This window comes from Elephantulus edwardii, unplaced genomic scaffold (genome assembly GCF_000299155.1).
Source record: "Elephantulus edwardii isolate Elephantulus edwardi_28Jun2011 unplaced genomic scaffold, EleEdw1.0 scaffold00102, whole genome shotgun sequence".
In the NCBI taxonomy this organism is placed as follows: Eukaryota; Metazoa; Chordata; class Mammalia; order Macroscelidea; family Macroscelididae; genus Elephantulus; species Elephantulus edwardii.
In genome coordinates this window covers 8,488,687-8,505,125 of record NW_006399852.1, presented here as the reverse complement: position 1 = coordinate 8,505,125, position 16,439 = coordinate 8,488,687, and the positions used below count along the sequence as shown (strand labels likewise).

The 16,439-nt window shown below is 42.3% G+C and overlaps 1 protein-coding gene across 1 annotated transcript in view; it reads left to right on the top strand.

Moving 5' to 3' along the window:
* UTRN (utrophin) overlaps positions 1-16,439 on the top strand; it is a 704,039-nt gene that overhangs the window by 206,259 nt on the left and 481,341 nt on the right. Inside the window, exons 21-24 of the mRNA XM_006891679.1 lie at positions 826-971; positions 1,651-1,863; positions 15,401-15,514; positions 16,172-16,327. Of these exons, the coding sequence (XP_006891741.1) occupies positions 826-971; positions 1,651-1,863; positions 15,401-15,514; positions 16,172-16,327 (629 nt within the window). The remainder of the gene's footprint in view (positions 1-825; positions 972-1,650; positions 1,864-15,400; positions 15,515-16,171; positions 16,328-16,439) is intronic.

The window sequence follows — 16,439 nt, the reverse complement described above, 5'->3', positions numbered from 1 at the left end:
TATGCTGTTTGTTTGTTGGATTAAGTTGGTCTAGCATGTAAAGTAAATGTGAGCACTTCAGGCTGCGTTCCTATTCAACAGAGATCCCTGAAAGCTCAGTCCCTTCGCTTTTCCAGAGAGTTGGTTTCATAGAGTTGAGCTCCTGGTGTGTGTGTGTGTGTGTGTTCCTATTCAACAGAGATCCCTGAAAGCTCAGTCCCTTCGCTTTTCCAGAGAGTTGGTTTCATAGAGTTGAGCTCCTGATGAACTAATCTTCTTTCCATATAAGCATTGCTTGTTTGAGATTTCAGTGTCAGCGGCTTAACTTGATACCATCCTGGCTGACTCATCCAGTGTTTTGTCCATGTACCTGTGGCACCTGGAATCATATTCACCATTCCAGAGATGGCAATTTGTCTTCACACTTGAACTCAGAGAAAAACTTGTCATGGGGGTCGTTGCTTTCTTTCGTTCTTTGTGGTGAAGTTGATGTGAGACAAAGGGAGCATTGTAGTCCCATCTTCAGAGAGAGACATTTCATCATAATGAAATGAAAAGAAAGGATACTGGGTTAGTTAATATTTCACACATCAGTATCCTGAGGAATGAAGTCACCGTCTGGCACTCGGAAATGCCAGTGGAATGATCTGTTTTATTAACTAACAGAGACTCTTTCATTCTAATTATGAGGTCGAAGGTAATATGTATTAAAATTTACTTGTTAGATGCCGAAGATTAATGGACCATGTATTAGAATTGTTCTATGCAGAAGATGAATGGAATCTGAAATAATACTAAGTTCTTAATAAGACTCAATTCTCCAATTAAATATTTTTAAATAAACAGAACTGAAGAGCCAGCCAGGACAAGAATATTTAGAAACACTGCAAACACTGAAAGAGCTTCTAAACAAGTCAGAAAACCAGACTCCCACTTCTCTGAGTGTCTTGAATGACCTTGTGAAGGTGGAGACGGCCCTGCAGGAGAACAAGGTACTATCTGTTATTAAGCCTAGGTATTTTTCCCCACTTCTCGTATTTCAAATTACATTCTATTCTCAAATACTTTTTCAACTATTAAGATAAAAAGTTGGCCAGTTTTGTTCAATGGCAGTCAAAAGTTTTTATATCATTTGATCTCAGTTCCTTTAATACCCCAACTAAAAGAGTTATTAAATATTTTTTTGATGGGAAAGAGACATACTTTTTTGTCTTCCATTATAATCAATTTAAAATTCTCAACCAGATCATAATTTGCTCAAGTGTCTTTAAGAAGACGTAGAACGTTGGTTCCATCCATGTGTTGCTTGTTTCGTGTTGAATAAAACCTCTGTTGCTGTCATTCTGTGAAGTGGCTTAGTGTTTGACCAGGTTAAGACAGGTGGACTCTGACTCTATAGATCTGGTCTTCCCTCACTGCTATTCTGTGTTCTCTTAGTTTCCAGTGTGTTGAATGTATTCTGTCTGCCCCCTGCTCCCAGCTCAGGACAGAAAAGCATTTTCAATGATGTTGCTTTTTTCCCCATTGACGTTTTCACATTTATTTTTTGTTAAATGCTTTTTATTGTTGTTGTTGGAGAGAAATAATTTTTATCTCTGTGTAGCTCATGCTGTTACATCTCTCCATGTGCTTTGTTGTGCATGTTTTCAATATTTTAAAACCTTTTCCCAGGCCCTGGATGAAGTTCTTGAGAATCAGAAACCTGCTCTATGCAGACTTGCAGAGGAAACAAAGGCTTTGGAGAAAAAGGCTCTTCCGGGTGTAGAGACGACATACCGGCAGGAATTCGATGCTGTTCAAGGGAAGTGGAACACGCTAAAGGCCAAGGTTTCCAAAGAACTGCATTTGCTAGAAGAAATTGCACCCAGACTCAGGACTTTTGAGGTAAATCCAGAGGCCATTAAGTGTTTACGGTTATGACAGGGTCAAAGAGTCATTTTCATGGACACATCTCTCTGGGTTACTAGACTTTTGAGTACTTGGCATTCTTCCTTGTCCCTCATTTTGATGACTTTATATCTCCTTAGACAAGATGTGAAACTTGTTTGTCAAAGACGTACTTTCAACGTGCTAAGCAGCTCAGTTGTTTCCTTCTTGCCTTGTAGAAAAGACTCCTTGGTGGACGTAGACTAGATGCACAAGAGAAGATGACTTTAAAAAAACAGTCAAATTACGTTTCAGTATTGGAGAGCCTGGGGAGCAGTGGAGATTATAAAGATTATAAAGGTGGCGCTCTTGGGTTGGTAGATGGAGCCCAGACCAAACCAAACGAGGGGGTGTCTAGTCAGTTCTGCTTCCTAGTGTTTTCAAGGTTCTTGTGTTTCAGAAGCAGATCATACGGCCTTTCTTTCTTCCATAGGGCTCCTAGGTTGGTTCAAACCACCAGCCTTTTGCCTCATAACTGAGTGCAGTAGCCCTGCTGCTGCAGTGGTTAAGCTCTTGGCTGCAAATAGAAAGGATGGTGACAACTACAATCCCAGAGGCGCACGGTTCGAATCCACCAGATGCTCTGCCGGGGAAGGAGGGACAATCTCCTCCTGTACCAGTCAGATCTGATTTGATGGTACACTCACAAAAAAATAATAAAATTAAAAAAAAAAAAAAGAAAGGATGGTGACTCAAACCCAACAGCTGCCTTGTGGGGAAAAGTGACAGTTGTTCTCTTTGAACAGTAACCCAAACTCCACTGCTGGTGAGTAGATTCCAACCCATAGTGACCCACCATTGGACCTCGGAGTCTGCAGACCTTCATGGGAGGAGACCATTCATCTCTCCCTTGTGGTGCAGGTGGTGGATCTGAACTGCTACTCTTTGAGTCAATATCTAATGCTCTACCGTCATGCTTGGAAGGGTGGATGGACAGCACAGGAGCAGACGACCCTGGACGAGATGGATTGACTCAGTGACTGGAGCTATGGAATTAGGTCTGTCGGAGATGATGAGATTGGCAAAGGATAGGGCAGCTTTCAGAGCTAGTATACACAGGGTAGCTGTGAGTCTCATGTGACTCAGTGGCATAGAAAAAACAACAACAACAACAATGACAACCTATGCAAGGTCCTTGATACAAGATAATGGGAGAAGGAATGTCGAAGTTTTTATTTCCTGTGTAGCTGTGGTGTTAGTCTTTCTCTGAAGATTAGATGGCATTGAGGGAGTCTGGTGGTGCAGTTGTTGTCTACTTGGCTGCGCACTCCAAGGTTAATATTTCAAAACTTCCAGCTGCTAGTAGCAGTGACCACTGAACCTGAAGTGATGCTTTCTGAACCAAGAATGATAGACCATTCCAGTGGATGGTGAACAAGATGCCCCTCTCTCTCTCTGTGTGTGTGTGCGCGCGCATACGTCAAGTGTATTTTCTCTAAATTTAAGCTTTCTACCCTGCAATCTTTGCAGAATAAACCATTAGTGATGGAGATGAGTTTGTGCTGTGAAGCCTAGTAATTTTGACTCATTTACCTTTAGGAGTAGATCTGCTTTTCTTTCTTGTTTGAGCTGTAATGTCCGACTTTACAAACCGGAATTACCTGAATTGATAATTCTAAGGAGCTCTGAGCGAGTGGTCAGTAGGAAGCTGTGCTGCTAAACCAAAGGCCGTGAGTCTGGTGGTTCGATCCCCCAGTGACTGCTCTGCAAACGGCAGGACAGTCCCCCTTCCAGTAGTTTATAGCCTGGGATCCCAGTGGAGGGTCAGCAATGTGTCAGCAATGTGTGGAGTATTAATGCTCAAGTTTGTGATTTTTATATAAGCACTAGATCATCACAGTTTCACAGCTAGGGACAGTTTTGCCCTTGAGGGGACATTTAGCAACATCAAGGGACACCCTTGATTGTCACCACTGCAGGGAAGGGAGGGCACTACTGTCACCTAGTGGGTAAGGACTATAGTTACTGCGAAGCCTTTTGGAACAGTCCCTTCCAGGAAGGCCTGAACTGACCTCAACTGCCCATATTGCTGTGGTTTAAAACCTTTGCAATAAACATTTCCCCATTTTCCAAAAGACTTTACATTATTTTGTTTGCAAATTTAAATCTCAGTTATCATTAGGGACATTTGCATGCAAATACAACTAGGGGTTGTATTTGACACCTAGAAGTGTGTTATGCTCTTCTTGTTGTTGTTAGGTGTCATTGAGTCGAGTATGACTCATAGTGACCCTACAAACTAGAGACCTGATCCCTGTCCTGTCCTTTGCTGTTTTCATAATCTCTGTCACACTTGAGCCCATTAATGCAGCCATTGTGTTAATCTGGTTGAGGGTCGTCTTCTCCTTCACCATTGGTGAAATATGGGATGGCACTTTAAATACAGCTTTTAATGAGAAGACTCTCCCAATCCCAAAAATGAATTCTATGATTAGGATCATCAGCTTTCGGCTTAATGGGCTGTTGTCAGTAGTGCTGTGGATCCAGGCCTGAGAAAGGTCTAGATGGATTGATCCAGGGACTGTGGCAGTGGGGCAAGGTGTACCAGACACAGTGAGATTGGCTCAAGATAGGGCAGGGTGCAGAGCTATTATTCATAGCGCCACTATGAGTCATAGACGACTCAACGGCATTTAACAACAACAGTGTTATAGTGGGTCAGGGGTTAACCTGGTAACCAAAAGCTTGGTGCTTTGAACTCACCAGTCACTCACTCCCATGCTTCCCCATACTCGTGTGTGAGTTGAGGCTGGCGTGTCTCTATGATGCTCAACATGGTGCTTCCAGACTAAAACGTAGTAGGGGAAGAGGTCTAGCAGACTCCCCTTGGAAAGGCAGCCCCTGAAAGCTCTGTGGATCACAGTGGTCCCATCTGCTTATCTACTATGGGCCTGACTTAGTGCTGCTGATGGTCACAGTGCTAGAAACAAATGCCGTTGGAATTCCAGTGGGATATGTGGATGAGATGTTGGAAGTGGATAAACTTGGAGTAAGAATCTCAGTAGTTGTATATAACAGTGATTTTTCATAACAAAACACATCTAAACTTGAAAAGTATTTTCATAGCCTTGTTTTTTCCCCTGCCCATCAACGTACAATATGCTTTAAGATGCCCTTGTTTATGCTTGGTTTTCCTTTTCTGCTGTTGGTCAGTTGTGTTCTCCCCATTTCCCTAATATTCACTGCTGCTTGCTTTTAAACAGGTGCAGAGTAGACTGACATCCTCTTGTTTACAGTGTCATAAGTGCATGAGTTCTACATTATCGTTTCTGTTTTGAAGTGTTTGCTTCCATACTCAAGAATTAAAATGTTAATTGGCACCTATAAACTCTTATCTCACACAAAGTCCTCTGACTCTGACCAGGCAAGACGGTATTTTAAAATACTTTATTGCTTTTCCATATCCCATAAGTTTCATTCAACAAATAAAACTTTTAAATTTAAAAAAAATACTTTATTGCTTTTTAATCATTATTCCTTTGAGTCACGCCTCCAGCCACGCTGAACTCAGAGAGGTCAGGAGCTTGACTGCACGCAGCATGTAAGGGGATGGGGACTGAGTGGCTCTCTAGATGCCTGAAGATTGCAGAGCTGTGCTCACTTCTCCAACCAGAGTCCTTCCAGGCGGTCTGCTTGGTTGTTGGAAGTGACAGCACCCTTCTGTCATCTACTGGCAAAGAGGACCCGGAACACAGAAAGTGGAAGGGGACATGCTGTTGCAGCTCAAATTTGAAAAGAATTTGGAAAGCGTTTTAGATACAAATGCAACGGTAAATACTCTCTAAGAATTAGACGCAGTATGGTGGATTGGATGTTTTTAATTGAAAGGGGTTTTTGTTTTTGGGGTTTTTTTGTTTTTTTTTAGGTAACACGATTAATATAGTTGTCTCATAAAGTTTCTTTCCTTTTCTTTGAATACATTTTACTTTTTTAAAGGGAATATATTGGCACATTGTAAACCTTAGAGTTTAAGAATTCAGTTAATTTCTGATAAATAAATGTGTTGGCAATATGATTGTCATTTTCCTTCGTAGTAAGAGACGGCTTTTTAAGGTACTGTTCTGAAGTTGGTAAATTCTGTAAAAAAAGAGGTAAAGAAAAGAGAACTGCACCACAGTTCCTGTATAATTAGAGCTTATCTAGCCTTTGTCTTGGGTCCACATTCCTCCAACCAGCTCAGCAGCTGTGGACATTCCAAGAGGTGAGGGAGGAGCAGCGGAAAATTCGAAGAATTTAGCTGTGGACAGTTCAGGGAGTAGTAATGCCATCTTGCTGTCTTAAATTCAGCGGCATGCCACACCCCCTCCATGCCACACCCCCTCCACCCTGGCTCCGGCTTGGCTTCAGGCTGGGGGTGCATGAGGTGGGGCCACAGGACCTATTTGACTGTTTTCCTTTGACAACAGCAAGTGCCTCCCACCAAAAGTGCTTCTCAGTCAGGCCCTTTGAGGAGTGATTGCTAGTGTGGAATTCTGGCCCTTTCAAATGATAACTCTTTGATACTTTGGCTTTCAAAAAGAATAGATTAGCAATCATTACATTGAGAAGTTGCGACTGTAAATGGGATGAGAAATGACTGCCTTGCTTATTAGTTCTTAGTATTTTTGAAATGATAACTGTCATATATATGTATGTATGTATATATATGTATATATATGTGTGTGTATGTATGTATGTGTATATATATATATAAAAAAAATCTCCCTTACATTCAAATGTTGTTTGGGCTTGAGGGTCTGGTGTTATTTTATTTTGGAGGCACATTCTTCTAAGTTGTACAGCACTCCTCTGTCAGTTTGCTGTACTGAGGTAATCTGAGTTTGCTGTGATGCTGAACCTTGTTCCGTTGGTGGGGTCAAATGCCATAATGGCTGCCCATGGTGAACAGTGTTTGGTGGAACTCCCAGTTTAAGACAGTTTTGGAAGCAGGAGTGGCATCCACTTCCTAAACGACATGTCTCTGGAAACGCTATGAACTTAGAGAAATGGTGATAGCTATAGAAAGGCTTCAGGTCTTTTGTTCATAGTGTTGTAATGAGTCGTGCTTGACTCGATGACAATCAACAATAACTAACTATCTATCTATCTATCTATCTATCTATCTATCTATCTATCTATCTATTCATTGTCATTAAGTAATTTCTGACTCATATTGACCCTCCATTGGATTTTTGAGGCATTAAATTTCAGTGGGAGAATACCCGTCTTTCTGTCTCCCTCCCTTGGAGCCTCTGGTGGTTTCAACCTGCTGGAAACTCACAGCGTTTTGATTAACAGCACAACTGCTGTGGACCAAACCATGAGAGCTGCACATACACACTCATACCCCCCTATATTCCCACACATTCTCCAAGAGGATGAAGTGGGACCACACTATTGTAACTACACACACACACACACACACACACACACACACACACACACACACATCCATTCCACAAGTCTGTGGAAAGTGGAGAAAAATTATGAGCTCATTATAGGACCTGGATGATATTTGAAATGGATTGAGGGAACACTCTTACCATGCAGACACTGTCACATTCTCTTATCTTCTTTGCTGTAAAAGTAACTTAAAGGTGAGCAATCGCTTGATGTTTTTCAAGAGCACAGGGAACATCTGCTACAGTGCTTTGAGAGAGTATTTACTTCCCCAATTAAGAAAAGCTGCTGTGAGAATAAGGAGATGGAGCCGTGTCCCTGCGTCCTGCGCTCACCTGCACCCACGTGGTCACGTTACTGATCGTGGTGCCTGAGATCATAATCCCGTGACATGGTGTGGCCACACGGGCAGGGCTGCAGCCTGCTGGGTAAATCTGCTGCTTCCAGCCCTCTCTAAAGTTTGCCTCTTCCTTCATGTAACTGGCTTCCTTCTGTTGAACTTGACTTATCCAGGACTCGTCAGAAATACCAAAAGCAGTATAGCTCTCTGAAACATTTATTGGACTGTGATTCTTCTTCAAACAGTTATATTCTAGAGCAAGCACTGATGTTCACTAACACTTAAGCAAACATCCACTTAGAGTAACTCCCTGTTGCTGTGGAGCTTCTCCTGGGAAATAAAACCTAAAACTTGGAAGAAGTAATTCTATTTTTTTGGGAGACTGATTCTTGGTGATAATAAAGCAGTTGTCTTTTGTAGTTCTTAACAGTAACAGCTACTATTTATTGCGTGCCTGCTGTTTCTAAACCTTAGCTGTTTCTCCAAAGAACAAGACAAGGTAGCTGGCCTTATCTCTGTTTTACAGGGAAGTTCCTGAGGTTGAAAGAAAAGAAGCTCGTTCCTCAGTGCCTCTTGGCTGGTATGGGACAGAGCTTGAGATAGGGACTTTTCCTGTGGGGACATCCTGACAGATCTTAGTGTGACCAGAATTCTACAGAGCTGCTCTTGGGGGAAAATGAGTGGACCCTCAGATTTCTTTCCTGTTACTGTTGAGATGGTCACATGCCCTACTTGGCCTGTGTCTGCTGCTGTCACACAACAGGTGTGTATCTCCTGTGACTGTGCACGTCTTTTGTGTCTGAAAGAGGGAAGTTGTTGTTGTTAGGGGCTGCTGAGTGGTGTACGATCTGTGGAATTTCTGAGAATGGCTGATCTGAACTCTGTCATAGCCTGTGCCATCCTAACACTTTTTTCTCTCACACATTTGAGCCCGTTGTATCAGTCACTGCGTCTGCCCATCTGGTTGAATCCCTCTCTAAGGAATAAAGTCCCTCTCCAAGGAATAACCTCTTCTAGCAACAAGGCCAAAGTCTGTGAGGTGAAGTTTTATCGGCTTTGCCTCTACGACGTGCTCTTAACTGAACCTTCTCCAAGACATACCTGTTTGTTCTTTTGACAGTCTGTGGGATATTCAGGAAGAAGGCATGTAAAAGCAAGAAGAAAGGAGGAAGAGGCCCAAGGTCATAAACTTTCCCTCCTCTGACTGAGTGACATAGGTAGTTTGTACATGACTTCTAACCTGAGCCTAGAATCTCAGAACCACCCAGCAGAGTTGTCAGAGAAAGAACTGGAAATGGGCTTTCGTGAAATCACAACCAGGAAAACAGCATGGAGCCCTTGTTCCTCAGTCCCATAGCTTGGGAGGAGTCAGAATCCACTGGAAGGCAGGTACTTGGTTTTGGTGCACCTGGGGAAATTAGATCGACTTTCTTCATGTAGTCAAAGTGGACTGTGGTTGGGATGCTTCCACATTTGAATCATGATTCAGGGTTCTAATACATAAATCCTGAAAACCATTAGCCCAGGAGATTCTCTCTTTTCCTTATTTAAAACTAGGTTGAAAGGAAACATACGGATTGGTTGCTCAGTCATAGTGTGGTAATGCTACCTTGATTCTTAAAATGTTTAGAGTGGATATTGAAAGTGCAAGAATATGTGACAGCAAATTAAGTGAAACCAAAATCAAAGCCATTGCTGTTGAGTTCGTGTCAACTCACCCAGATCATGGTGGACAAAGTAGGACCGTCCTCAGGGTGTCTGTGGCTGGAATATTTACAAATGCAGATTGCCACACCTTTCTTTCTTTTCTCTTCATTTTTCTGCTGAGTTTCAACTGCTTACTGTTGGGCTCATAGTCAAGGGCTTAATACACTATACCACCAGGATGAGCAATTTAAAAAAAGTCTTCCATATTTTATGGGCTCTTTAGATAAAAGTTTACCTTTCCTCATCACTCTAAAGAACATTCTTTTTTTTTATCTCACCCAACCTACCTTGAGCTAATAGTATGTTTTCCCAAGAAGCCTTCTATTATAAGATCTTAGAATGTTGGAGCAAACACAGAAGTGGAGACATGAACTCAAATTAAAAATGCACATGGTTAGAGTGGTCTTATGAGAACAGCATTCATATACTTTAAGCATATTACCAGGAGGGACCAGTCCTTGGAGAAGGACATTCTGCTTGCAAGGGTAAAGGGGTCAGCACGAGAGAGGAAGACCCTGGATGAGGTGGATTGACAAGGTGACTGTGGTAATAGGGACAGGTGTGTCAGGGATGGTGAAGTTGGCTCAGAATAGGCAAGGTCCAGAGCCATTGTTCATCGCTGTTGTTGTTGTGTACCATCGAATCAGAACCAACCCATAGCTGACCCTCAGCAGGTTTTCAGAGGCAGTTTCTCGCACAGCAGGAGACTGCCCATATTTCTGCAGTAGAGCAGCTGGTGGACTTGAACCGCGTGCCTTCGAGATTGCAGCACAGCTTCTTGCCACTCGCCATAGATCATAGTTGACTCAGTGTCACCTAATAACAGCATTAGAATAGAGGCTTCAGACCAGTGATGCAGAGAACTTGGGGCAAGTGTAAAATGTGAGTAAAAGAATATTGATACTGTCATTGCAGAAAGGATGATAAAGAAGAACTTGACTTGAGAGAAGGAATGTTGATAGGGAAGACAGAAAGGCCTAACTCTGTAAGCCCTTTATTAAAAATGTCCCTGAAAATAGAAAACAGAAAAATACCGAGAATAGGTATGCTTCCAAGTGTATTAAGGGCCTGCACTTTGAATTCAATGGAAACTCTCTCAGACTTTCATAGGATTAGTTCCAATGTTCACAGACATAAATATGCAACCTTATACCCATGGGATTTTTACCTGTGATCTCAGGGCCACTTTAAGCATTTTGTAAAAAATTACTAGAGAAATGGAGATGAATGAATGTTGTCATTAAAAGGGAAAATGAGCTCCTAGATACTCAAGACCTTTGAATATGTGCTTGATGTCAGTAGGTGGCAAAGCAGCAAAGAAAATGACCAAAGGGAGGTCACATGTCAACTTAGGAAGGAATATGGACATCACCAGGATATACCGCTCTTTCTTTGCTGTTGGGTTGGAACTCTCAACTGACCCTTGCTTGGATTTCTGAGGCTGTAAAGTATATGGGAAGAGATTGCCCTTCTTTCTTTCTTTCTTTCACAGAGTTGCTGGTAAATTTCAATTGCCAGACAAGCATGGCCTTTGAGTTAGGAGGACAACTCTTGAGCCTTTAAATCCTATCTTTATTTTCTGGAGTAGGAATACTAAGTTAAAAGATAGATATATTCATAGAATCTCATATTTGAGGAGAGGACTAGTATACTGTTGATCTGGTCCAAATAATGTTCTTAAACTATTAAGTCTTGATTTCAGCCAAGTGTTTGAGAAAATGTCTTACAATGAACTTAGGAGAACAGTCAAGTAGTATTAACTGTAGATTCTTGTATATTGAAACTAAAGCCAAAATCTGTTGACTAATGAATGGTGTGGTATTCTTTATGGGGAAATAGTAAGGTAGACACAGTCATTGACTTTATTCTTCACCTGGAAAAATCTAAGACTCAGCGAGGCAATCCAAATAGAAGAAAGTTGCCTCTGCGTCAGAATTGGAGTGATGAAAAAGTGAATATGGAAGTGTGTTGTTGTTAGATACCATTAAGACACTTAGGACTCATAGTGACTCTTTGAACAACAGGTCCGCACCTTGCCCCATTCTGTACCATCCTCACCATCTATGATGTATGTGGTCAAGCTTACTGTTAGAGTCATCATGTCCATCCATCGTGTTGAAGTTCTTCCTCTCTTTCTCAAACCCTCCACTTTTCTTAAGGACTGGCTCTTTCTGGTAACATGACCATGATGCTTCACCATCCTTAACTCTTAACGGAGCGTGCTGGTTGCACTTTCATCAAGCAAACCCTTTTCTTCTTTTAGCAGTTCATGATATATTCATTCATCCATCTTCTCCAGCATCACAAATCTAAGGCATCAATTCTTCTTCTGTTATCTTTATTCGTTGGCTAGTTTTCAGGTGGATAGGTGATTGATTGTTGTTGGGTACCATAGCGTTGGAACCGATCCAGAGCTGACCCTCTGGCGGGTTTTCAGAGGCGATTAATCACATGGGAGAAGATTGCTCATCCTCTTGGGGGGCATCGGGTGGTCTTGAACTGCATGCCTTCAGGATTAAAGCACAGCTTCTTGCCACTAGGCCACAGGAACTTCCTAGAAATAGCATAACAGACTATGCTTTAGACCAGACATAGAGATGAAAAATGCAGTTTATCTTGTTAGCTTGTTATTTTATTCTAAGCTAATGCTATTAATCATTATTAAAATTAATATTTGTAAATTTCATGTCCTGACGTCTTAGAGGTTAAATGCATGTTATGGAAGAGGTGAAATATAATTTTGAGGCAGTGAAAATGGGAATACTGGAGTTTAGTTAATGAAAATGTTATGAATGGTCTATCTTGAAAAATGGTACAAAAAGCCTATAATGAGAAGAAGAAAACTGAAGTTCAATCTTAGATGGCCCTGTTGTTGTTGCCTATCTGGTGTTTGCAGGGTCACTGTGAGTCATACTTGACAGTTGTGCTTATGTACTGTCAGGTTGCTTCGTGCTTATGTACTGTCAGGTTGCTTCTTCCTTATAATAAGCCTGTGCATGACAGAATGACGCAGTGCCTGGAACAGGACCATTCTCACGTTAGAGGGTTACTGTGTGCCACTGAGTTGAATCTGATTCATAGCTGACCCTCCAGCGGCCTCTCAGAGGCAGTTAACCACATGGGAAGAGATTTCCCATTCGTCTCCCATGAAGTAGCTGGTGGATTGGGGATTGTAGCCCAGTGTCTTCTCACTAGGCTTCCAGCGTCCCCTTCACATTAGGGTGGGTCTGTTGCATCCATTCTGTCACTTCTCCCTGAGGGTCTTCTTTTTCACTGACCCTCTGTTTTACCACGCGTGGTGTCCTTTTCCAAGGATTAGTGTCTCCTTATAGTACAGACATGTAGTTCAAATCCAGCAGCTATTCTGTGGGAGAAAGCTGGTCATTCTCCTCCTTTGCAATTTCCTGCCTCTGAAAACCTGCTGGAAGGCCAGCTATGAGTTGGTTCCAGCTTGACAGTGCACAGCAACAATAACAACAGCGTAATACGCTCAACATAACATGAGCTCTGGTGGCCTAGTGGTGAGGAACTACACTGTAACCTCAAAGGCACGCAGTTCAAATCCACCAGCTGCTCCGCAGAAGGGCGGATAATCTCCTCTCTTGTGATTTACTGCCTCTGAAAACCCACTGGAAGGCCACCTATGGGTTGGTTCCGACTCAACAGTGCAGAGCAACAATGACAAGAACATCATAGGCCCGAAATCACGTGGGCTGGAGTCCTTCCGTCCTCACCTCTAAAGAAGCTTGTTGGCTGTACTTCCAAGGCACGTGTGCTCCCCTGGACATTTATTCTCTGGCAGCGCACACATTGAAAATACTCAGTGTTCTTCACGACCACCATAATGCAGGTGCCTCAGTTCTTTTTCTTTTCCCCCCATGTGTGGCCTTCACATGCATATGTGGCAGTTGAAAATACCTTGGCTTGGATCAGGCATGCATTTGTCTTCAAAGTGACAGTTTTGCTTTGTAAGATTTTTTTAAAAGTTCAGCTTTTTATTAAACGTGTTACAAAAGGAGTTGAGTCAAAAGGCCCATGTCATCATCTGACTCTTCCTTTTCACCTTCCACTTTCTTCTCTGCTGGAGCAGCAGCAGCGGAGGCGGGTGAGTCCTCCAGCCAGTGCAGCCCCAGGCCGCTTGGGCTGGTCCACCAGCACCCACGTTGTCCAGGGCCTTTGCAAACAGACCAGGCCAGAAAGTGTAAACATTGACCCTGGCTGCCTTAATGAGGGCATTGATTTTAGCCACCGTGACTGTCACCTCATCATCATGCAGGGTGAGGACCATGTAGATGCAAGCGAGCTCAGAGACGGAGGCCTCGGTGTGGGGGTGTGAAGCTGATGGCTGCCAGGTGCGGTGCTAGACTCCAGATGAAGTGAGGGCCCCAGTCCAGTGCAGCCTTGGAAGAACGGAGCACTTTGGCGGCATCTGAGAAAATGGTGCTTTTTAGGACTTTTAAAGAAGTCTTTTCACTGAACTTGCTTAATGCATTACATGGCAACATATGAACGTAAGATGCCAGTTAGTTTCCATTTTTGTGTTTTAGTCTAACATTATCTGAACCTCTGGGATGTAGACCATAGGGAGTTGTGCAGCTAAGCCAAGCACTGCACCTCCCTGGTGCTTCAAAGCCACTAGCAGCTGCACAGGGCAGAGGGGGCGGGGGGCGGGGAACTGTGCAGTTTCTTCTCCTGTAGTTTCCAACCTTGGAAACCCAATGTAGGATCATTAGAAGTAATTCTAGCTGGATAGCAATGAATCATCATTCTGATTAGTATCTTTTAAGGCTGCTCACAAATTGGCACCAATTCCAGACCATGTTAATCAGAATGGTGAGTGCCTACATGAGTATCCTGTGAGACAGCGCGCTTGCGAGCAATTGTTTATATTCAGCCTACTGAAAAATAAGATGTGTGATTATCTTCAACACAAGAGCTGCCAGTTACAAAAAATAAGACCCAACACCATTTGAAGTTTCTTCCTAAAAAAAAAAAAACCCCAAAAAAACTAAAAATTTTTTTTAATGGAAAGTAATTTGTCAACACTGATAGGGTGAGTGAGAAGCAAAGAATTGAAGAGACTGTGAGAGAACAAATTCTTTCCAAAAGAATGTAAAATAGCAAGTTAGTTTGGCTATTGATTGAATTGGAGATGACCATCTCTTTAGTGTGTATTTGAAGTCCAGTTGGACCTATTTAATTTGCATTCTTTAAAGGTTCAGTTCCAGTGTTGCCTCTTCTCTGAAGTCCCTTTCTCCCTACAAAGTGTTTCCTTTCTCATCTGTCTTTGAACCCTAACCCCATACGCATTAAGTAGATCAGGTACAGTGTTGTTGTGTGCCCTCAAGTTAGAACTGACCCTTACCTCCAGCAGATTTTCAGAGGCAGTATATCATATGGGAGGTGATTGCCCATCCTTCTCCTGCAGAGCAGCTGGTGGATTTGAACTGTGTGCGTTTGGGATTGCAGTGTAGCTTCATACCACCCGAGCTTCTTATTAGGCCACCAGAGCTCCCTCAAGTTCAGTGAGTGGTCAGTAAATAAATGCTGGATGGAAGAATGGAGATGGGTGGTAGTCCACAGGCCTTGGGTCCCAGACAGCAAGCGTCCAGCAGCAGACCTAGATGCAATCCGTCACATCATCTTCACAAGGCTCTTTATTCATTTGCGCTTCCAGCCACTAAGTTCTGTAGAAAATTTGTTTTAGATTTTATGAGATAAGAAAGAAAGCTATTTTTTAGTTGATTATACCCCGTAAAGCCTTTCATTCTGTCATTTGAATTTTTGACCGTAATATTTCCTGCATTCGAACAAAAGCCCTTGGTTCACTGGAGCGTGGTTTGAAATTTGTAGACTGATTACTTAGCTGTTCATCTCCGGAGGAGTGTTTAGTCAGGAATGAAGAAAATAATTACTTCTGAAGTTGGAAGCCTTAGCAAAAGAGACAAATGAAAATGATGCTATCGGAGTTTGAAAAGTTGTCTTTTCCCTCAGCAGCAATGGATCTTCAGGCAGAGGAGGTTGAATGTCACTGAGTAATATCCCCCTCTGTTATTGTGTTCGATTTAGGTGGATTCCGAAGTCATTGAGAAGTGGATGGATGGCGTGAAAGACTTCTTAATGAAAGAGCAGGCTGCCCAAGGAGACGCGGAAGGGCTACAAAGGCAGCTTGACCAATGTTCTGTGAGTTCTGCTGACCCAGGGAACCGCCTGTCATCAGTCACATTTCCTGCCTTTTCTTTGTTGCTTGCTGCTACCATTAAAATTGGAAGACTGTGCTCGGACCACAGACCTAGATAGAGTATCTCTTATAATAAATTATGTTTCTTACTCTGTGGTTAATAAAAGAAGACGGACGATTCTTATTTTTCTTTTTGACCATGGTTCTGGGAATTTTGACAGAGAAAATAAGAACAAGTTTATTTCATTATGAGCTGCTATTTTACGTGACAAGGCAAATGTTGGTGTAATGATCACCGCTGTATAATTGCTTCTAAAGTGCTACATGGTGAAAAACCACATTTGAAAAAATGGTATTTGCTAGTAACACTGAGTACAGTTTCTATTAGGTGACATCATTTTCAACTTCACTAAATTTATCAGAAGCGCTGTCCCTTGCTGAGAGTCAAGTATTTCCAGTTTAATATGGCATATTGGTATCTGAAGTACCAAGGTGAAAAGAATTTATTAAGGTGCAGTCTTTCATTAAGTACTTTAAAGTCCAGTTTCTTACACAGTCTGTTCTGACAGGAGTCTCAGGGACGCAAGCAGGCAGACTAGAATTATGATGTCTACTGACATAGGAAATAAACTCAACATGGGCTTGTTTAATATGTCCAGGCATTTTTTCATGAACTTGAAGCAGTTGAATCGGCTTTGAAGGATATGAAAGAAATAGAGGCCGACCTTCGAAGCAGTCCGGTCCCTGGTATCAAAACCTGGATGCAGGCAAAACTAGGTGACTCCCAAGCACAATTGGAAAAGTTTAGCAAGGAGGTAAGTTTTTTAACTTGTTTTCTGTGGTTTCCAAAGGATATACACAGTGATTTCTTTCCCCACCAAATACATTGAATTTTTAGAAACCATCTAACTTACATTTTTATTATTT